At 40.3% G+C, this 21,159-nt stretch overlaps 1 protein-coding gene across 2 annotated transcripts in view; it reads right to left on the bottom strand.

Moving 5' to 3' along the window:
* The window catches only part of PEPD (peptidase D), a 145,121-nt gene that overhangs the window by 9,695 nt on the left and 114,267 nt on the right, over nt 1–21,159 (bottom strand). For both annotated transcript variants that reach the window (XM_076349138.1, XM_076349139.1), the window contains one exon: nt 11,604–11,788. In XM_076349138.1, the coding sequence (XP_076205253.1) occupies nt 11,604–11,788 (185 nt within the window). The remainder of the gene's footprint in view (nt 1–11,603; nt 11,789–21,159) is intronic.

The following is a 21,159-nucleotide window of genomic DNA, read 5'->3' as shown; positions in this document are numbered from 1 at the left end:
GGCAACATGGTGCTGACTGATATTATTAAAAACTAAGTCAAAACAAGTCCTGACTAGCAAAACATTCTCTTCTTCCCAAAAGCTGGTAAAGTAAAATGATATATGAGGACGTGCTTAGTCAAGGAATTAGAAACACTGCAAAGACTAGTTCAGGATATTAATTTTCTTCCCCCAAATGTGCCAGGTATTGCAACATCAAAATAAATATATCTCAATCCCATTAGCTTTTTGAAAATTCTTTGCAACTGTAGCAAAATTTCGTCAACAAAATATCGTGATGACCGGTAAACAGCTCACAGGCTCACTAGCTTGCAAACATGCACACACACTTTGCTCATGAAAACTCCTCTGCTTCAGCCAGTAAGTCAGACGTTAACAGGTCTGCAAGACCGAGGCGTTATTTATCTGGTCTCCAGGTAGCATTCCCAAATCTTGCTTCTGGCCAAAGTCACAGTAATTTTCTTTGCCAGCAGAAGGGGTGACTCCTTTCAAGGATCACGAGCAGTGTGACTGGTATCATGAGGACAAAACATCCCCTTTCTCCAGGACAAAGCGCACTGCCCAGCGCTACCCTCGGTGCCTGGCAGCCGGGGCAGCATGTCTGGGCATGGCTGCGCTCCCGCGTTTCTGCCACACCAATGCAGGGGGGCAGAGGCAGGCAGGAGCATACCCTGCAGATTAGCCAAGATGACCCTGCCCACAGCAGGGGGGTTGGACTAGATGACCTTTGGAGGTCCCTTCCAACCCAAACTATTCTATGATTCTAAGATTTTCAGAGCTCACCAGCCTGGACATCCGAGGGTAGGTTTGCTCATTTTTCAGAGACGCGGAGCATTTGCTTGCCTTCGCAAGCCATCAAGTGTGTCCTGACCATTTTCGCTGTGTATTTGATACATTTTATTTCATATGTTTGATCTGAATTTTGAAGAGCATTATATTACACTAAAATAAGAAAGCATTATTTTGTTTTACTGATGCTAGGAAACAAGAATACTCTGATATTAAGCAAGGCACTTTGCATTTATATTCTTATCAAAACCCAAAGAGAATCAATATATTTCTAAACTTGAAACAATAACTGCACTGAAATGGAGCCATTTTTCTTTCTGCTGCTGCCCCATGGGGTTTGGCATCTCACACATTCATTGTAATGTGTAAAGGAAATGAGGGCATCCAATCTTGTGGATTAATCTCTCCATGAGCTGTAAACAATTAGATTAGTGTCTGGACCTTTTGGTGTCTTGCCAACTATCTATCGGCTGCTTTACAACAAACAACCCATATTTGGCTTTTAAGTACACTTCTCTTCAATTCTACTTGTAAATGCCTTTTCTGAGGCAGTCAATCCAAGACAGATGCTAGAAAGATGAATGCGCAGCGAGGAAAACAATGGCAAACATCCTCTGAAGGCAGCCCTGGCACGACATCCGCATTTTTTTGCCTTTTCTTAAAACAAATGAAGTTTAACACCAGGTGTGATGATCAAGCCTCAATGCCCACTTCATTTGCCTCTGTACAGCCATTAAAGCAACGCGTAGGCATTTTGTCTGGACTTCTTGCAGTCTGATTCTGCTTTTAGTACTTCCTCCAAGAAGCTAACGGAGTGTTTACAACTCAGGAGCAAGACCCGGGGATTCACCTTTGGAAACCTCCTTCAGCAGTACAGGCTCCCCGGGCCGTCAGCAATGCAGGGAGGGCTCCCGAGGCACCTGAATACTACTGCTCACCCAAAAGTAAAAATTTAACTTCTCTAGAAGGAATTCACAAACTCTTTTTGATATTCACCCCGTCCTATCTCAACTCTAGGTTGTGTCGGCTCTTGGTTTCATCTCCAGGTCTTTGGATTTTGCAGGCACTGAAGTCACTGTGTAAATAGCAGCAGCTACACCTCTTCCATGAAAGCATCTCTAACGGGCCTTCAGAGAAAGGGTAACACTGCTCAGCTTTTCAAAGACAGCAAGCAGGACACCAGCGGGTGGGCTTGCGGTGAGGAAGATCTACAGTCCATTTTAACAGAGGCTAGCAAGGTGTTCACCAAGAGATGCGTGAAATGGATGAAGAGACAGGTTCTGGCTGTCGCATGTACATGGCCATGCATACCCTGAGCGGAGGACAGCCCCAGTCCAACTTGCTGCGAGGCTGAAGGACAACATGAGCTGGGACTGGGAATGAGCAGAATGGGGAAAGGGGAAGGTGACCAAGATGGGGACATGGCAAAATTCCTTCTTTTGAGAACAGCACTGGATTAAAACGTACATCAGACTATGGCTTCAGCATCCCAAATGACATCTGATCTCTGGGCACTCATGACCATCTCGGTAGCCACCATGGCCATCAGGTCCAGAGGCTGACAGTTCTCAGCTCTCAGTCTGCTTCGGTTGTTTATGAAAACTAGGACAAACAGGATTTTTTTAATGACTGAAACACCACCACCCCCAAACAGAAGATGACAGGTCTGAAACAAGGACATTGCCATTTTCCATCAAGTCAAACCCTGTTGAGAGCGAAGCCTGATGGGGAAACCTTGCACTCTCATCTGTCAGTATGAATCTTCTGCCATTAATGGATTTTCTTCTTTGTGAGGAGGAAAATTCCCTACATTTTGCAGCTAAACAACAAAAGCCTTGTTTTCAACAATAACCATGATGTTGTTTTGTAGTCAGATGAAATGAAGAGTAAAAATGTGAACACTGGCGTAGCAGCAGTATGGATATCTGTTTCTATTACGGTTACATGCTGGAGGCCTGGCCATGGAGCAGGACCCTGTCACACTCATTGCTGTACAACTGTAAAGCATAATCTGGTAATTTGCCTAAAAAAAGTGTAGAGAATAATCTAGAAAACGTTAATGCCTAGGCATCTAAAAAGAGACTCACAATGATATTCTGGGAAAATTACTTTTCGAAGAACTCTTTATTTTCCTGTATATTGCAACAACAGACTATATCCGAAATTGTTTTCTAAGACTGATTTTATTTGGAGGTTCTGCTCATATTTTAAAATTGAGACACTCCCCCCACAGTAAGCACAGATGTATGACACTGTCATTTGCGACTGTACTCCTGCCAAGAACATCAGATTCCAATTAATGGTTCATGTAAGGTAACAAAAAACAGCATGTCTAGGCAATAAGGACTGTCAAGGGAACAAGAGAATTATTATGTAAACTGATTTCATTACTATGTAAGCAAAATAAAAGTTCAAATTAAGTGTGCAGTAATATAAAATATAGATCTATTTTTGGAATAAGCAGGGAATTAGGAAGTATGCAAATATGCCTATCCCCCAGAAAAGTGGCTGTGGAAGACTAGAAGTTACAATATCCCCAGAATACCTCAGTATAAGGATGCTGCTGCATCCTTATGGATGGCAGGATACTGCCTGCTCCTAAGCAACTCAATGGTTAATTGGGGGTATATGTTGCTTTTTCCATGGAAGAACTGCAATGTGTATCATGTGGATCTTGTCCCACAGACACCAGCTACCAGGCAAAGTGATCAGAAGCAGAAATGGCTCCAGGCCCACTCAGGTGAGCCTGATCTTGGGTCCGTCTTTGGATCAGGACAGAAGAAAACCACAGACGATGTCTCTGTGCTGGCTGGTCATCGCCCACAGGGCCATGACACTAGCTAGGGATGCAGAAGTGCAGAGATGCAAAGATACCCTCCCCCCTGAAACCAGGGGCTGCAACGCTTAGTTGGCATCACCCAGAAGTTTCCTCAAGCCAGCAATGGCAGCAAAACACGGCCACAGCAGAGATCACCAAAGCTACTTATAACTGCAAATACTGAACCACAGTAAAAGACTCATGTAGTGACACAAACTAGTTTCTGGTACTTTTTTCCAGCTAAATCATCACAGAACTTTTCTGAGCCTGACAAACAGACTGTCCCAGTTGGACCACATCCAATACAGTGAAGTCCTAACCATTTTACCAAGCTAAGTGCAATCAAGTATTTAAATTAGTCAGAATACTAACATTATATTTAGATTATATGAAATCAACACCGAAGTGAAATCTCGGCTCTTTCACTCTTCCCTAGTCTCCCACTGCGTATACTCAACTTCTAATTAGCTCATTTATTGTAAAAAGAACGGAGCCCTATGCAGCTAATAAAATAAAAGTATTGAATTCCATTTCACTTGTCCCCTGGTCCCTTCTCTCTAAGCCCTTGTTTCCCTTGCTGAGTGTTACTAACGAAGATTAGTTTATTCAATCTATCCCGCTTCTTCCCAGCAGCCTGAGCTGCCTATAGTCACCTGAAGGAACTGCTGTCAGTCCTGCCTTTGAAATCAGCAGCAGGTTACAGGAGAACATGCCCCAAGCATCACATACCACTCGTGGCATTTGCAAGTCAAAGCTTCCACTTCTGCATGAGAATCTAATTACTAGCTGGAGCTTTTGGGACACAGTTCAAAGTTAATATTGGGGGAATGGAGGGCACACGATGTTTAACTGGCTATTTTATTTGAAACATTTTTGTTTTTTCCTAGGTATTAACTGTGGTATCAGGTTTAAACTGCCTAATAAGTTTCTGTTATTGCAGGGAATGAGGAAAAATCACCTGCCACTTATTCAAGGCACCGCTGCCTGCTGAGTCAGATAGAGCTGAACTTCAGTCCATCGCTACAGCATGGTTCTGAGCATAACTTCCCATGTCATTTTTGCTTCCTGATCCTCAGATGTCACCAAGCTCCACTGCTATCATAATGGAAATAATAAAACATACAGATTATATTTTTTCTTTTTTTCTTAAAACCTAAGCATGAGAAAAAGAAGAGATAGCAAATAGTGAAAATCACCAAGTTGACAACTACAACATAAACCTGGAAGATGAGGAGAATATTTAGATAGAGAATTCATAAGAAATGAGATAAAGAATTGCAAAAGCTACCAGCGACACTGTTTTAAAATTAGACCAACGACAAGCACCATTTAAAATCTAATAGACCGGTTTTCTTGTGACACACAGAAAGCATACATAGGTGATGGCCTTAAATGAAAGGGCTTTTTCTTTTGTCATCTTTAGATACTAATATTAGTGGAAATTGCATAGCAAAAACCCTGAAGTATACCTATGATACCCTTTTATTACATGTAATTGAAAGCAGAACCGTACTGTCTTGGTTCTTCTCTCCTACTATGCCTAGAATGAATTGGTCAAAACCACACAAGCTCTGTAAGTCTCTGCTAAAATTTCAGAAAGATTTGGACAATAAATATTCAGATAAAAACTCTCTTAGCACACAAAGTCTTTTGCAACAAACTTCAACAAGTAAAAGAAACATAAGCAAGTATCTCCATCAAAAAAAATTAACCAGAACTAATGAAACCCAAACCAAGCAACAAAAAACCCCCAAGTCCACGACACTTTCCTTCTCAGAGGAGGAGGGAAACCCTGTGGTACGACAGGGCATGGTGCGCACCACGGCACTGCACTGACACAGCACCTGAGCCCTCCCTCCTCTTCTGCCTCTGCTAAGTCCTAAGCTCCCATAAACACCCAAACTCCAGCATCTGTCCTCACAGGGAAAAGCTGCTGGGAACTGATCACAACTTTTCTGAGCACATGTAAGATGCCACAGCAGGGTAAGAAGATCTATTAACCTAACTCTGAGAGGGGTTTAAATCCCACAGAAGACTCTTAGGCTGCAGGAAACTCTCCTGGTTGGTGTTTGACCCAACAGATAACAATAAGGACTATGGATTTCAGTGCTGCTCTGCATGGAAATGCTGTAGAATTGAAAGTCTTCACCAATTTGTTTCTTGCCTGCACTCTGCCTGCTCAGTGGCCCACACAACCATATGGCTCTGCTATGCAGAAATTCAAAGAATCAAAAAGAAAGTGATTCAAGTGGACCCCATGAAGCGGAAGCAACAGTTTTTTTCTCCTAATCTTTTCTCAAGGTGTATAATCGCTCACAAGAACAAAACCTAGAGCTAAAACTGGTGAAAGGCCCTTTTACTCTTTGCTCATATAAGCGCCTACCATACAGACTTTTGTAGGTCCTGGGTATGCACAGCAAGAGCAAGGCTTTGCAAGGTTATGACCAAGTGAAGCAATTTGCATCACTGGGACTCTACATAGCAGCTTTAGGCTCCTTGGTAAATTCACCTCATCCTCTGCTTCTTAAAGGAAAAAAACATTAATGCATCATTTGCAATGCTAACCACAAAAAAATTGAAATCATCTGCTTCAGCATAAAGTAGGATATATAAGGAAAATAATTTTTGCCAGAATAAGAAAGAGAACAAGATTATTCCTGTATGCTCTAGTAGGTTTGGTGACCTAAATCCCCAAACAGTCATCTGGGATCCTGGACCAAGCTTTCTCTTAGAGCCAGACGCAGCTTGTACACCTCTCTGAGCAGCAGAGATGGTCCCCAAGCATGCACAGTAATGGAAGGACATGGATATCTCCAGAATCAAAACAAACCTCTAATTTGCTGATGCAGAATAGCGATGAAAGGATCAGCTTTTCATGAGAACAGAGAATTGAATTAAAACTTTAAACTAAGGTAAATCTTATAATTTTAAAAGACAAAACAAAATGAAACTCTTAATTCACAAGATGTTAAAATCACAGTAGTTATTAACCCTACTTAAATTAACTGGCTTATTATTATAGAAAGTCATCAAATGTACTTAGCATTCTTTAGAGCCTTACAGTCAATTAATATAACATGAAATTGAATCAACTCAAGCATCTAGAGACGCAGAACCTAGATTTAAATGAAAACTTCAGCCCCATCCACCTCAGGGTCTGAAAATTTGGGATCACCTACCACATTTTCTCCATTGCAACAGGCACAAACTCTCATTTATATCCCATATCGAATTTACCCAGAAACAAATGAAAGAGTGTGGGAAAACCATCTCCATGATTAAATTTTACAGCTGAAGCTAAGCCCAGTGGAGTTTTCACCCTTTGAAGCTAGCTCTGTCTGACTAAGGGCCAGATTTTCTGAAGTGATTAGTACCACTGGGGCTGGATTTTCAGAACTGCTCAAGTTGTAGTTAGACCCTTAAAAGAAGCAGACAGATTTTCAAAGAAGTGTTCAATGCTCGGTTTCCCCACAAGGAATACCACGGTACACTGCAGGAGACCCAGTTCCCGAAGGAGCTCTTGACTGCCAAGTACTTCTGAAAATCAGGACATCTACTTACGTGCTTCAATGGGAAATACTGGTGGTTACGGTCTTTTAAAAATCTTGCTCTAAACATAGTTGCTAAGCCGCATTTATTGCTGGCCAAAACCAATTATTCTTTATCATGGCAAGAAAAAGGAAGGGAAATGTTATATTTTTCTAATATCCCAGAGTATCCTTTGCAGAAAATGTGCAAGCTTTTTACAGTGTTTGTCAAAGAGGAAGAAAGTGCTTGTTCAATGCTGCATGTGAAAGCAGCTTACTGGAAAAGATGAAAACTTATTATTGCCAATTTTGAAAAAAGAAATTTTTGGCTACTAATGAATAACTAATCTAAGCTAACAATGTCTGGAAATAGTTTTTTTGGAACACACAAAACTTTGTGACGGATAAAAATTAGGAAATTAAAGCTTATTGTATTATTCCAAATGTAACTGTTTACACTTGAGGAAAAATAATGGAATAATATCCACTTGGAAAGTTTTTATTTTTAAAAAATCCTTTATAATACTCCCAGAAATTCCCTCAGCCAAAAGCAAATAACTTGCTTCTTAACCAGCTAGAAAAAAGAGCATGATACTACAGGCATGGGCTCAGTGTACAATAAACACACAAATAGCTTTATGAAATTCCTTGTGAAAATCTCGCTAGCTGGTAAACATTTAAAATGCATCAAAAATCACTCCACAGCGTACTAGATGTCTTCAAAATGCATTTTCTCATGAAACAACAAGACACAAGACACAAGCCTTCTCCCATTTAATACAGACATGTATCACACTCAGGTGAGAGGTGCCCAATTGCTCACGTTTAGATTTACCTGGGGAAAACCATGTCCCCTGAAGCCTTCCAGTGCTGCCCCAGCACTGCAGCCCTACGGCTCCCTCCTGCCGTGGGCAGGGACCATGCCTCCCATTAGAGCTTCAAGCCTAATGAAGTTCATCCCATCGACAGGCTTTGATGTGGGTTTTCCACCATCAGGTGCTCTGACCTCACCTTAGTCAAATGACCCAATATAAGGAACCTCATACTTTGGGTCAGAGAGAAGTGACGGGTCTAACAGACGAGGAATTAATGCCGCAAAGAGAGTTTAAAGGGGCTGCCCTTCTTCAGAACCTCAAATTAATTGTTTTTCAAACTAAGCTGATGCCCCACCTCTATCTACATGCACATTTATATGCAAATACAGGACTTTAGCTATTTGTTTGTGAGTTTACATAAATGCTTCCCCCATATTCAGGAAATTTGTTATTTAGCATTGGATTTTGAAAGTAAATTAGCCACGCAAACATTCTTAATGTAAGAATGCAGTTGCACGTCTACGCAAACAAAGAATTTTAATATTTAGAATCACAGAATAGAATCATAGAATCATTTGGGTTGGAAAAGACCTTTAAGATCATCAAGTCCAACCGTTAACCTAGCACTGCCAAGTCCACCACTAAACCATGTCCCTAAGCACCACATCTACATGTCTTTTAAATACTTCCAGAGATGGTGACTCAACCACTTCGCTGGGCAGCCTGTTCCAATGCTTGACAACCCTTTCAGTGAAGAAATTTTTCCTAAATCTCCCCTGGCACAACTTGAGGCCATTTCCTCTCATCCTATCACTTGTTACTTGGGAGAAGAGACCCACACCCACCTCGCTACAACCTCCTTTCAGGGAGTTGTAGAGTGTGGTAAGGTCTCCCCTGAGCCTCCTTTTCTCCAGGCTAAACAACCCCAGTTCCCTCAGCCGCTCCTCATAAGACTTGTTCTCCAGACCCCTCACCAGCCTCGTTGCCCTTCTCTGGACACACTCTAACACCTCAATGTCTTTCTTGTAGTGAGGGGCCCAAAACTGAACACAGTATTCGAGGTGCGGCCTCACCAGTGCCGAGTACAGGGGCACGATCACTTCCCTACTCCTGCTGGCCACACTATTTCTGATACGAGCCAGGATGCCATTGGCCTTCTTGGCCATTTGCAGGTATATAATTCTCTATCTGCATAGAGCTCTGGTATTTTTACACGTTAAGCATGAAAGTGGAGAGCCTAACTCATTTGACAATACAATCCCTAAACCCATTTTTGTCTATAACAGGTTGCTCTTTCAAAACTGTGGATAGATTGGTCTGCTTTCAGAAAAACGACCCTTAAATTATAAAATACACTGGATAATTAACAGTTGTAAATTTGGTCATATGTAAATAAAAATTAGTTACAAAAAACTGATTCTGTAGCTCATATGCCACACTACTGAAACCTGCTGAGAGATGGAAGGTGTATAGGGTCCGTTGCTCTATGCTCCCCAAAAAATCAGTTCTAGAAATCTCCCTTGAAATTAAGGTACTTGCTCTAACCTTCAAAGCATACAGTTTCTAAATAAAACCCAAGCCTGGTACTTTTCACTCTCACAATTCTTCTTACTTGTTCCTAAAATTTAGTTATCTCTTTACCCTACCAAGTCTTGAACATGTGCTCCAGTTTACGTAAGTCCACCAAATTCAGAAAGGTTATTCACAACACAAGCGAAAACAGTCTAAGCGAAGGCATGCAACATCGGGGTCCTGGATTTTGAAGTCCATGAACTCTCCAAGTAATCACATCCCTTGTGCTTTGCTGAGTGCCTCTATTTGTACACAGAAAGAATGCACTTGGGAGAGACAGAGGGGGAAACATCCATCCTTTCTGTATTAGCGAGCAAAGAAACCTTAAAAACAGAATAGGGTTGCTTTTGATTTTTGTTTCATTTTTATTACATACAATTTATTGGCTGATGCCAATACATTGTCATCACAGTATTGTGTCTCAACAATAATTATATATTGTGAACATAACAAGTACCCTCAAATATTATATACTGTTTCTTCCCTGTCTGCAAAAGTGAACCCAGTCATAGCAGCTGTTATGTAGCCTGTCCACCCAACATGAACAAGCTCCAAAATATGCTTAAACCTTACCTAAATAGTTCTTAGTTTCTTTTTCAGGTTCTTGTAAAAGAACATCTTACATAAAAGAGAAGGCAAATGATCCATTTTCATACTGAAATTTCATATTGAAAATCCTTAAAGAGGTAGCCTCAAATAACCAAAACATAACACACAGAAAATCCTTCTGAAATCTTTCTGAAGCTGCTGTAAACTTCCTTTCTTTATTCAAACCTTAAGTTCAATTCCTCTTAGAGGTTTTTTTTTTTGTTAGTATCATTGCAAACATCTTACCATTCATTGGTTACAGAATTTTACCCATTCTGCTTTCAGACCACAGTCATAGAATCATAGAATCATAGAATCATTGAGGTTGGAAAAGACCTCTAAGATGATCGAGTCCAACCGTCAACCCAACACCACCACCCACTAAACCATGTCCCTAAGTGCCTCATCTACTCGTCTTTTAAATACCTCCAGGGATGGGGACTCAACCACTTCCCTGGGCAGCCTGTGCCAATGTTTAACCACTCTTTCAGTAAAGAAATTTTTCCTCACGTCCAATCTAAACCTCCCCTGCCGCAACTTGAGGCCATTTCCTCTCGTCCTATCGCTAGTTACTTGGGAGAAGAGACCCACACCCACCTCGTTACAACCTCCTTTCAGGGAGTTGTAGAGAGCGATGAGGTCTCCCCTGAGCCTCCTTTTCTCCAGGCTAAACAACCCCAGTTCCCTCAGCCGCTCCTCATAAGACTTGTTCTCCAGACCATTCACCAGCCTCGTTGCCCTTCTCTGGACACGCTCCAGCACCTCGACGTCCTTCTTGTAGTGAGAGGCCCAAAACTGAACACGGTATTCGAGGTGCGGCCTCACCAGTGCCGAGTACAGGGGCACGTTAATTCAAGGAAAAAGGTAATCGTTCTGTGTTTTCTGCAGAAACTCAGAATGCAAGAGGTTTTCACATTTGGAAGACTTGATGGATTTTTTCTTTCTGTTCTCATTCCAGGACAACACATCTGCATTGGTGCCCATGTTGACACTGGAGATCAAAGTTCAAGACAGGAATATGAGCCAGCTTGTTTCCATATGACACAGCCATCGGGATTTACTAGCCCAGGTGCAGCAGTGGGCTCCCACAGCTGTCTCACATCTAGAATGGAGCAAGTGAGTCTTCCCACTACAGGTCTCGGGTAGAGAGACAGATGCTCTCTGTCACAGCATAGGGTATGCTTGAGTAATATATGTTACAGCAGTGACTCATGGAAGAACAACACAATGTATGTAGAAATTGAACAGATTAAGAATGCCCAAAGGGCGGCATCAGTTGAATTCTCCCCATAAGCAATTTATGTTTTAATGAACTAATAGATTCCCTTAAAGTAAACTGCATAAAATACCACATCCAGAAAAAGACAACTTAAATGCACATCTGCTCCACCTCTGAGAACATGCAACTGGCTAATCATGCATAAACTAAGAGAAATGCTGATCGAATTGAGAGGGGTTAATCTGCAAGGCAGTTGAGAATGGACTAACACTAACCTCTGGGTAGCCTCCAACGTCGTGCACATCGATTCCAAGTAGATGTCCAAGTCCGTGTGGCATAAATATTGCACCCAGATGAACCTTCACCATGTCATCTACATTGCCTTTCAGAATGCCAATTTTAGTCAACTCCTCCAGATGGACTCTGTCAGCCAGACGGTGCATATCAGGCCAGGCGACCCCTTAGAGAGCAGAAACAAACAGCTGAGTTAACTATTGCTAAAAGTTTTTAAAGACAACTTTCAAAAAGCAGATGTAACACGTGTGCCCCTTGTTTATATAAAAAACAAAGGTGGAAAGAGCAACTACATTAGCACAAAAATACTTTAAACAAGACAAAATTATCTTAACATGCATGCGAAGCACAGAAAACTACAAAGAAGAGAAACAGCAGCACCTTATAATCCAGATCCACATGAAAAACTGTATCTAAGCATGTCTATGCAGATGCAAATCTATCAGTGAGTTTTCTAAAAGAATGTCAACTGTAAAATGCAGTCATTTAAAATGCAGAGCATAAAATGTTACTGTCCCTATTATTTTCAATAATGATCATAACCGTTTAGAACATTTGAGATGGACAGTACTTTCCTATGTATGTAGAAGATTTAAAGCCCACATCTTTCTGGCAAAGACATTCTCCAGAAATTAATGATTCCCTTGTGTTAATGGGCTGTGTAAAACACAAGTCCTCTAATGCACGTACTAAAACAGCATTACAAAATACTGTTGGTTGACTAGAGACAGAGTGCCAGGATACATTAGATTTCTATTATTTTGGTATAGGATACAATTTTGTTTGACAAACTGTTGGGAGGAGGAGGGAGGAAGAAAGCAGCTCTTTTGTTAGTAACACAGTACTGTCTTAATTAGTTCACCATGGCTTTGAGTCATCATCAACAGAGCGGTTGCAGAGTCAAGACAACTAGGGCTAAGGTACAGTAGAAGAATATTTTCCTTGTTCAATTTTGGCATGATTAAATAAATAAAAAACGAGCAATTTTTAAGGCCAAAACCCCATCAAGTTCCATTTGCTTTAATCCAGTTAAACACGCAGGTCTAGGGTCTTGTGAACATGAATGTCATATCATAATTACATTAGCACTTTTTGCTGAAAGTACTGAGGCTTCAAAGGCTGAAATAAAATCATCTTATGGGAGTGCTTAAATAAAATTCAGTTGTCTTATATGGCTCTGATATAAAGGTCAGAAACAAACTGCAGAGCAAGTGGCTGCTCCGTCTTGCACATTGTCGACACAGAAACCAATACACCTTTACTCTCCCATTAACACTGACTGGTAATCAGCTCAGCGTGAAGTTAGTTAACAGGCAGCCTCCCTTTCCCCACCAGGTTACTCAGAGTTCAAACTTTTTATCCTGTTGCATGCATGCAGCTGAAGAAGCACCCTCCTTGCCCAAGCAAGACCACAAGACAGAGGTGTGCGGCACAATACGCTGGACGAACTCTCGGTTGCTGTTTCCTCACAAAAGCCAACAGTGCCCAGGTGCATGATGCTCATCCACAATGTATGTGCAGTCTTCCTGTTCAAAATGTGCTGGTTTTGTGTTTTCCCTCCTTTAAAAAGGAATTTAGATTCTTCCTTCAGTAAGAATTAATACAACTATAACCAGTTGTTCTTTGACAACTACGTTCAACATAATTATACAAGAATTTATCTTTTTATCTTTTTAAACATTGATTGTATTGCAATTTTCCCTTCTCTAGATTCATCTATGTTTCAGAGCTATCTCACAATAGGCTCCAATCTATTGCATGATAAATTGAAATCACTGCAATCTATCGTGCTGATATTACTGATACCAAACTGGAAGTATTACTGAATCACAGTTGGTTTCCTGTTTATTTTGTGGTTGTGGGAATACAGAATTTCTGTGTGTAACTCCCAGTTCAGCTTCTGCACTTTGCAGTCAACTCTAACTGCTCTAAAAGTCTTTAATATTCTTTCTGGGGACACTAGATGTTCTTTTGAGATCTCTTCCATGATTTCTTAGCTGAATATTACTACAAGTCTTCTATTTTCATCCCCATGACTGTAAAGCCACATGTAACGTCTGACCCTGGTCAACTATTTGAAGCCTCATCCTCTTTTGATATAAATGAAGGTCAGAACTCTGTTGCTGTAAGACAAAACACAACCATATCCCGGATGCTCTGAATCAACTTAAGATGAGGTGCCTGAGAGAAGAACTGAAGATGAGGTGCCTGCTGTTTGTAATAGAGCTTCCCTCTACAGCTGCGCTGGTAACTATTCGTCTCAATCCAAACCCACAGACTCCACTCACAGAGATACAACAACCTTTATCAAACTAAGGAAGAGATACAAGGATTAAACTGATCAGAAATGAAAACACCAAAACCACATATCCATTTGTCTGCAGAAGTTTAATACAGCAAATGAATGACACTACTGCCCTAACTGAAAAGATTGCTGTGGTTGTAAATCCTGAGTATTTCTGGGCACTGAGCAAATCCATTAGAGCCCCTCCTTCCCTCCCCTCTACTTTTTTCTTTTTCTCTCATTGAGAAAAAACATTACTATTTTCCCTCTCCTCCTCCCACCCAGAGCTCCGTGTTGTCTATCTGTTTTGGTTTTTATTCACCTTATCTATTTCATTAGAGACTAAGGACAACAAAAAGCTCTACTGAGAAATAAATAATGAGGCTGGATGGAAAATCTGCAGCTTTGGGCTCTCTCTTGGAACAAGGGCAGCGCTTCGGACAGAGCCGAGCAAAACGACTCTGGACCACTCTTTTATCTCCTAGACAGTGCCATCAGTTTTGCTAGAGATGGGAAGTACTCAGCTCCAGCTCTCTCATGCATGCTGCAGAAGCTGCAGGTAGCACTGGGACAGCTCTGTCTGGAGGGAAATTAAACTACTGCTGGAGGTGCCCTGCTAAATAGTACAAATCTTTTTACAAGTAAATAGGTGTTCAAATAGTCTTAATTAAAAATAAAAGGTTTATAGATAGGTTGCATTTTCTATACTATTGTCTGGCTTCACATTTTATTCTACTATGACTACAGCGTGGTGGCATTTTGCACCCCCCTCCAAACCTACAAGCATTGTAGAGTCATACATACACAGACTATTACTAGTGTGCTACAACAAAATATGAGGGTATTTTTGAGCTGACTAGAGACAGTGAACTAAGTGGAGTGACCTTACTGGTCTTCACTTAAAAAAATGGTGATATCCTTGTCTTGTTTGATATGAGCTGATTCCCATCATTCTAGGAACAAACTTTAATAATAGGGTACAAACAGGTTTCCCCCCCTTTTTTTAAGCAGGCAATTTGACAAAGAAAGAGGATCTAAATGGAAATCTTCAAACATTTCCTAGTATCCTTATAATCTCAAAAACATCAACTTTGTTAAAAGAAACAACTACTTTACAGTAATAAGGCAATTACTTATAAGTACAGAACACAATCTACTGAAGAAAGGAAGCCATCTTAATTCAAGAAAGATCTTAGTATATTTTATACATAAAGCATGTTCATATGTTGTACACACTTAACATACAGCAAACAGAGATATACAACTCCTCAAATTTATTTTAAACCTAAAATTGTGCTAGGTTTATCTGGCAATGGGGATCTTTATAATACAACGGCCCATGCAAACCTAGCTGTCCCTTGGACTGGCTGGCATGTCTGCACTCAACTCTCATTTAAGTTAACTAGTAAGTATACTCTAAGAGCAAAAGTCCTCAAATTCTGCCCATCTATTTTTCTTATGTGCATACTGAACTTCCAATAATTGCAAGAAGCAGAGAAGGAAGGATTAAATAAGGATTAAATTAAATATCACAGCTAACTTGACTAGGAAAGACATGAACAGAATTTTTTGGTACTCTCACATCATGTGCAATTCAACAATCTGGATGTGCCAGAAGGACTTGCAGTGAGGATACGTGAATCCCTGTGTTAAAGCACAGAGATGTCTATATTCTGCTCAGATGTCTGTGCACACATCTATGTGTGGATAACTTTAGCATGTTAAAGGAAACGATAATAAAGAAGCCTCTCTGCACACAGCCACGGAACAATCTACTGAACAGGACAGCATTTGCAGACGCCAAGAAAAACAACCAACTAAACAAAACTGAATGAACAACATTTTGTACAAAGAATCCTTAATTCATGGAGGTTACTTGATGTTCAGGCACTTCAGTTTTTTGGATTGACCGTGGTCCGGTGGAGAGCTCTGTTACCTGCCACAAGCTGACGCAGCAGAAGTCAAACACCATATTAGCATTCTTGTAGCGAGAAAAAGCAGTTAAAAAACAACTAAAAACCACAACAAAACAACTTCCATAGAAGTGGCTCTAACATCAGTTATGTGAGTTACTGCAACAGCTGACTGTTTTGCAACACCAGCCTGCACTAACCTCCAACCACCAATCACCTACTAGGATGTTTCACTGATACATTATTCAGGACTATTATTTTTAAGCTTTGGAGAAGTTTATCATAGTTGCAGACATGCTTTTTGTGTAAAAAGGTTAGTTCCATTATTATCTTTAAGCCAATTTATAAACCAATTATACTCCACTGACAGATGAGGTTTAGAAAGCTAGATTGGAGGGTCCTTGGACTTTGACAGCTTGTACCAAAATGAGTCTGCACTCAGGAAAATCTGCTGATGATGTGTCTGCTCCATTCTTAATTCTCTGCCAAACGAGATACTGGGTAATACAGGTCACTGAACCAGCAACTGGCTCCCCAGGAAAGCTCAGTTACCAAGGCTCGTTAGGTTGTGACTCGTTACCTGCCATGCAGCATGTGCTTGGGCGAGAAGCCAGGACAAAAAGCACGTTTTACACCAACCAAAGTGTTCGACATCCCTTGAGATACAGAGTGAACTACACAGAAACAACCAGACAGTGGATGTGTCCAATAATGAAGTGTGACAGATCATGGATTAATTAAACAATATATAACTACAGAGGCTATTAGTTTCCAGATACTATGCTAACAGTACAGCAGAGGTTTGCAGACGTGTGAAGTATTGTATTCAAAAATGGCAAACTTAAGGCATTAAGTTTACTACAAGGGTTTTTTAAAAATTTATTCCCATCAACCTGAATGTTATCTGATATTCTTAGATACTAGTGTGACAGAAAAGAAAAAGATAAAATAGGTATTGTTTTACTGCCTTGAAAATATTTCCTCTCTAATTATCTGTTGGCCAAAACCACCAAATTTCAGATAAAAAATCATGTTTTAGGGACTCAGAAACATCATATAAGGATCTCCGCAATAATCTGTGATCTCTTTGATAGCACTATTGATAGGGAAGATTTTTTTCCAAAAAAAACCCCAAACAAACCTGCTTCTAGTGAAACTAGAAATCAAAAGCATCCCTATCTTTTAACAAACACACCATAACTTTTTAAACAGTAGAATTAAAAAGATGAGTTGTTGTAACACTTCACACTATAAACTGTTCCTCAGTTGCTGTTAACGCACTGGTATTTTCATTCCAGTGATTATTTTCCGACGTTTTATTAGAAGCTATTCAAGAACATAAAGTAGAAACAGCATACAAAAGTAATTTAGAATTACTGCATGGTATTTAGCCACTTTGGTTGGAAAGTGCTCTGAAAAGGCCTAGCAGGATTGTTTTGGCCGCTACTTAGGGTACTTTGTGGTTGTAATGTGACAATGATTAAACCACAAATGATTTAGCAGAGTTTTTTTGTTGTTGTAGGGTGGGGTATTTTTGCCAGCACAGATGTCACAATCTTACTAAAAAAAAAATAGTATGGCAAGGTTGTAGTAACTTCTCCCCAAATTGTGCTAAGGTTAAGTTACATTTCATTTCTGAGTGTCCACAGACAAGGGCAAAAGGCCCGATGTCCCCTGGCAGTGCCACTGAAATGCAGACATAAGACGCAATCCCTGTCCTGCCAGCAAACCACTGGAACAGATTAAAATCTGCCAACACACAGTGACCATATCAGACATAATACAATAGGTCCTTAAAAATTCCAATCAAACACAGTTTAAAAAAACAAACCAAAACATCATTTAAATACTAAACCTAATTCTTTCTTTCCTCTTCATTAGGGTGCTAGAAAATAATTTGTTGTATTTCTGATTTTCATGCTTTCCTTTTGGCCCACTAGATGAAATATTCAGTAGCTGCTCAGTTTTTGAGCTTGGTTTCTTGTAGCACCAGGTAAGGCAGCTTTGCAATGGGGTGTGGAATCAGAGAGTGAGAAACCAAAATGCTGTACTCAAACACTGACAAAATTTGGGCAACAGTGAAGCTCTTCAAAGCTTCATATACTGTGTAGATAACTACACAGATAAGCCTCACAGAGTCAGCATTAGATGGCTATATGGATGCTTAATTCAGGGATGCAATTTTAGGCTGTATTTTACAGTGGTGGCATGGCTGCAACTGGCTGCCGTATGATGAGAAGAGCCTGTTAACTTTCCCGTGCTAAAAAAGCGATGGAAACTATACTGAATTTGCTGCAGTGTCAGATACCTGCAGTTCTGACTGCAGGGATTACTAGACTTCAGCCTGCTCTGTGCCGTGAGCTCCAGTGCCATAGGTCCAAACCAGGATGGCCTCCTTCAAAAACCATCCCTCAATCCCCCAGTAAGATGCACCTGCCTGACAGGAGCAGGAGTTACTGAAGGGAAACAGAGATGACTCCCCATTGTCTCCGAAATTCGGACCTCTTCTTCAAAAGGCTGAATAGTGTTGCGCTATTCAGCTGTATTGCAATATTTCTTTTGCATCAGTATCTCATTAGTTTTAGTGGTAAACCCATCCTCCCCATTATAAACCCTGCATATGATGATCTGTAACATGTCAGAGGCAACATCAAGGTAACAGTCTGCCATGCTGAAACCTTAAGAAAAGCAATTTGAATAGATGCAGATGTGGAGCAAGAGGAGGGATTTTTTTCCATGTCTGGAAAGATAGCATTGGGATTGAGCAGCGCTGGCAGACACTATGAATTTTACTGCACATTCCTTCCAAATAGGTGTACGTTGAAAAGAAGAGAAAAAAAGACTGGGGGAAGGAGGGAGGCGCTTGGAGGGAGTGATTGCGATGTGGAAGCTTATCAATATTTGAAGCTTAGAAAAGACTCTGTTTAGATAAGATTCAGGGCAAACAGCATAATCTATGTCTAGCAGGTTTGCACTCTGACAGCTGCGGCTGATGCAGTGTCAAGATCGGAGGACTCACGAACTTTGTACTTCAACTCAAATTACAATGTAGAACGAGTGCATTTCCTGAATACTGAACTGGGAGAAAATCCATGCACATCAGACCACATAAAAGCTGGTTATTTCCCCCAAAGTCACTGTTAAAAACAGGATTGTACAATGTTACAATATTACAACCTGTTACAATTAGGAAAAAAGGATTTCTTTTTAAAATAGCCTTAAACCAAAAACCATTCACCAGAGAAAGGCTAAAAAACTGCAGCCACTTTAGGCTCTAAGTCTGTAAAGACTTTGAAATGTATTTGCTTTGTACAAGCAGCACCTTTGAAGAACCACTGGAAGTAGTGGAAAAACCCATGTGTGCAGCCGGGCTGGAAAGCTGCAGGTTTGCCCCCGAACCACGGCAGCTCCTGCAGACACTGCCCCCAGAAGGGCTGCTCAGAGACCTCCACACGAGAGGGACTTCAGGGCAGAAAGGCCCAACTGTTTTAAAGTGCCTGGTTTTATACACTTGGAAATAACTCAGTGTTATTTTAGTCTTCCTAACGTTGCAGTGGTCACTGTATGCATGGGTCAGCTCCTGTGCGTTAGTCACAAGCGGGAAGAGCAGCTCCCAGAAGGTTTGCAGTGAGACTCGCAGTCTGAGATCTTGCATTTCAACAGATTGCTGCTTGCACAGAGGGACTAGAGAATCTGCTGAATTTGACAGAAAATATTGCCTTTTTCTTTCACCTCTTGCCGTAGGTTACTGCTGTTCTGGGCAAGGTTAGGTTACATGTCCAACAATGAGACCTCCAGTAATCCATGACACCGTTTTTATTTAATAATATCTTGCAAGAATCAAGGATTGCAACTTGATTGTCAGCATTGTCTGTGCATCCTTTAGTTGCTTCAGCTTTTATTTCCTAAGTGGTGGCTGATGCGTTAACCATTTATACTGACAAAAACGGAATTAACTTACCACAGAAAGCTATACTACCTTTTCTGGGTCAGTCTCAGAGAGCTGGTGTTCAAAGGGAAAATTACTTATGAACATCAATGCTAGCAAGAAAAATACAGCCAACTCCATTCAATTGAGAAGAGAGAGCAGACTACAAATAGCTTTTTAAAACATATATTGACAAGATTTACTTTCCAATGTGTCTGGAACACAATAACACATTCTTAACTGCAAGGGGGGAAAAATAATACTGGGGTGTCATTCAACAGGATTTGTGAATATCAAGTACTGGTTACAACATGCCCTGAAAGCATTTGTTCTTCAGAGGAATTGGTATAAAATCTTCAACTTCGCTCACTAGTGTTTTATTTCTGAGAATAATTGTTTTGCTTCAGATATTACAGCAGATTAATAATGATCATTAGCACTCTGCCTAAAACATGACAATCTGAATGGGAATAATTCATATGGGCATTTTGAAATTATACAAACTGTAAAATAGATTGTGCTCTCACACCCTTCCCTGTTGTGCTATTGTCAAAAGGTCCAGTTTACAGTCCAATTTCTTTCTAAAAATTCATCAAAATTAGCTACTGTTTTTATACAGCACAACAGGCAAGTGTGCCCACATAGTGTTCTACTAAGTACAACTCTGGACTACATAAAATAAAACTCAAATGACTTGCATGCAAAAAAACACCCACTGCATGTGAATGAGAACCTTGTACTTAACTTGGAAGGAATAAATATTAGTAACAGTTACAATTATTTTCTTTAGGTATAATAAATTTTAATCCTAGTTGAATACAGTGACAATTACTCTAAAGCAGTATTCAAAATAGTAGCAAACAAAAATAGATCTGAATTCTAAAGAAGTTGCAGAACTGTCATGAACAAAAAGTAGTAATCTGTGAAGTTGCAAATTTTGAATTTGCATATGTTCCTAAGCACAGCTCTGCTCAACTTAATAACAGAAACAACTGCCAGTAATAAGATCTGCTATGGCAAATACCCTAGCTATTAGTTTCCAATTAAACAGTTCTTTAATTATTTGGGTTATTCTAATCCCTGGTCTTAGTACTACCTTACCTGAGCTAAATTCTCCGCTATTCTTTTTTTGTTAGAGACATGTTATTAGAACATAGAACAGGGAATCATACTGCTACTTTGATTTCAAATCACAGCATTTTCTGTAATATAAAATAGCTTATCTGTAAAACCGGTACTGAACCTACCTCCTCCTGACAGTCTCACTGAAAGAACTGTGCCTCAATATTTAGATACCAAAATGTTTTCAGGAGTACACACCATCCAAAATTTACATTCTGCTGTACAAAAATACAGACCATTCACCCTCTAAAGTCCCTGGGCTTATATCTACCTCCATGAGCTTTGCTACT

The sequence above is a fragment of the Aptenodytes patagonicus genome, chromosome 11 (assembly GCF_965638725.1).
Source record: "Aptenodytes patagonicus chromosome 11, bAptPat1.pri.cur, whole genome shotgun sequence".
Taxonomy (NCBI): domain Eukaryota; kingdom Metazoa; phylum Chordata; class Aves; order Sphenisciformes; family Spheniscidae; genus Aptenodytes; species Aptenodytes patagonicus.
The sequence above is the reverse complement of the archived record's forward strand: the minus strand, read 5'-3'. Positions and strand labels throughout refer to the sequence as shown.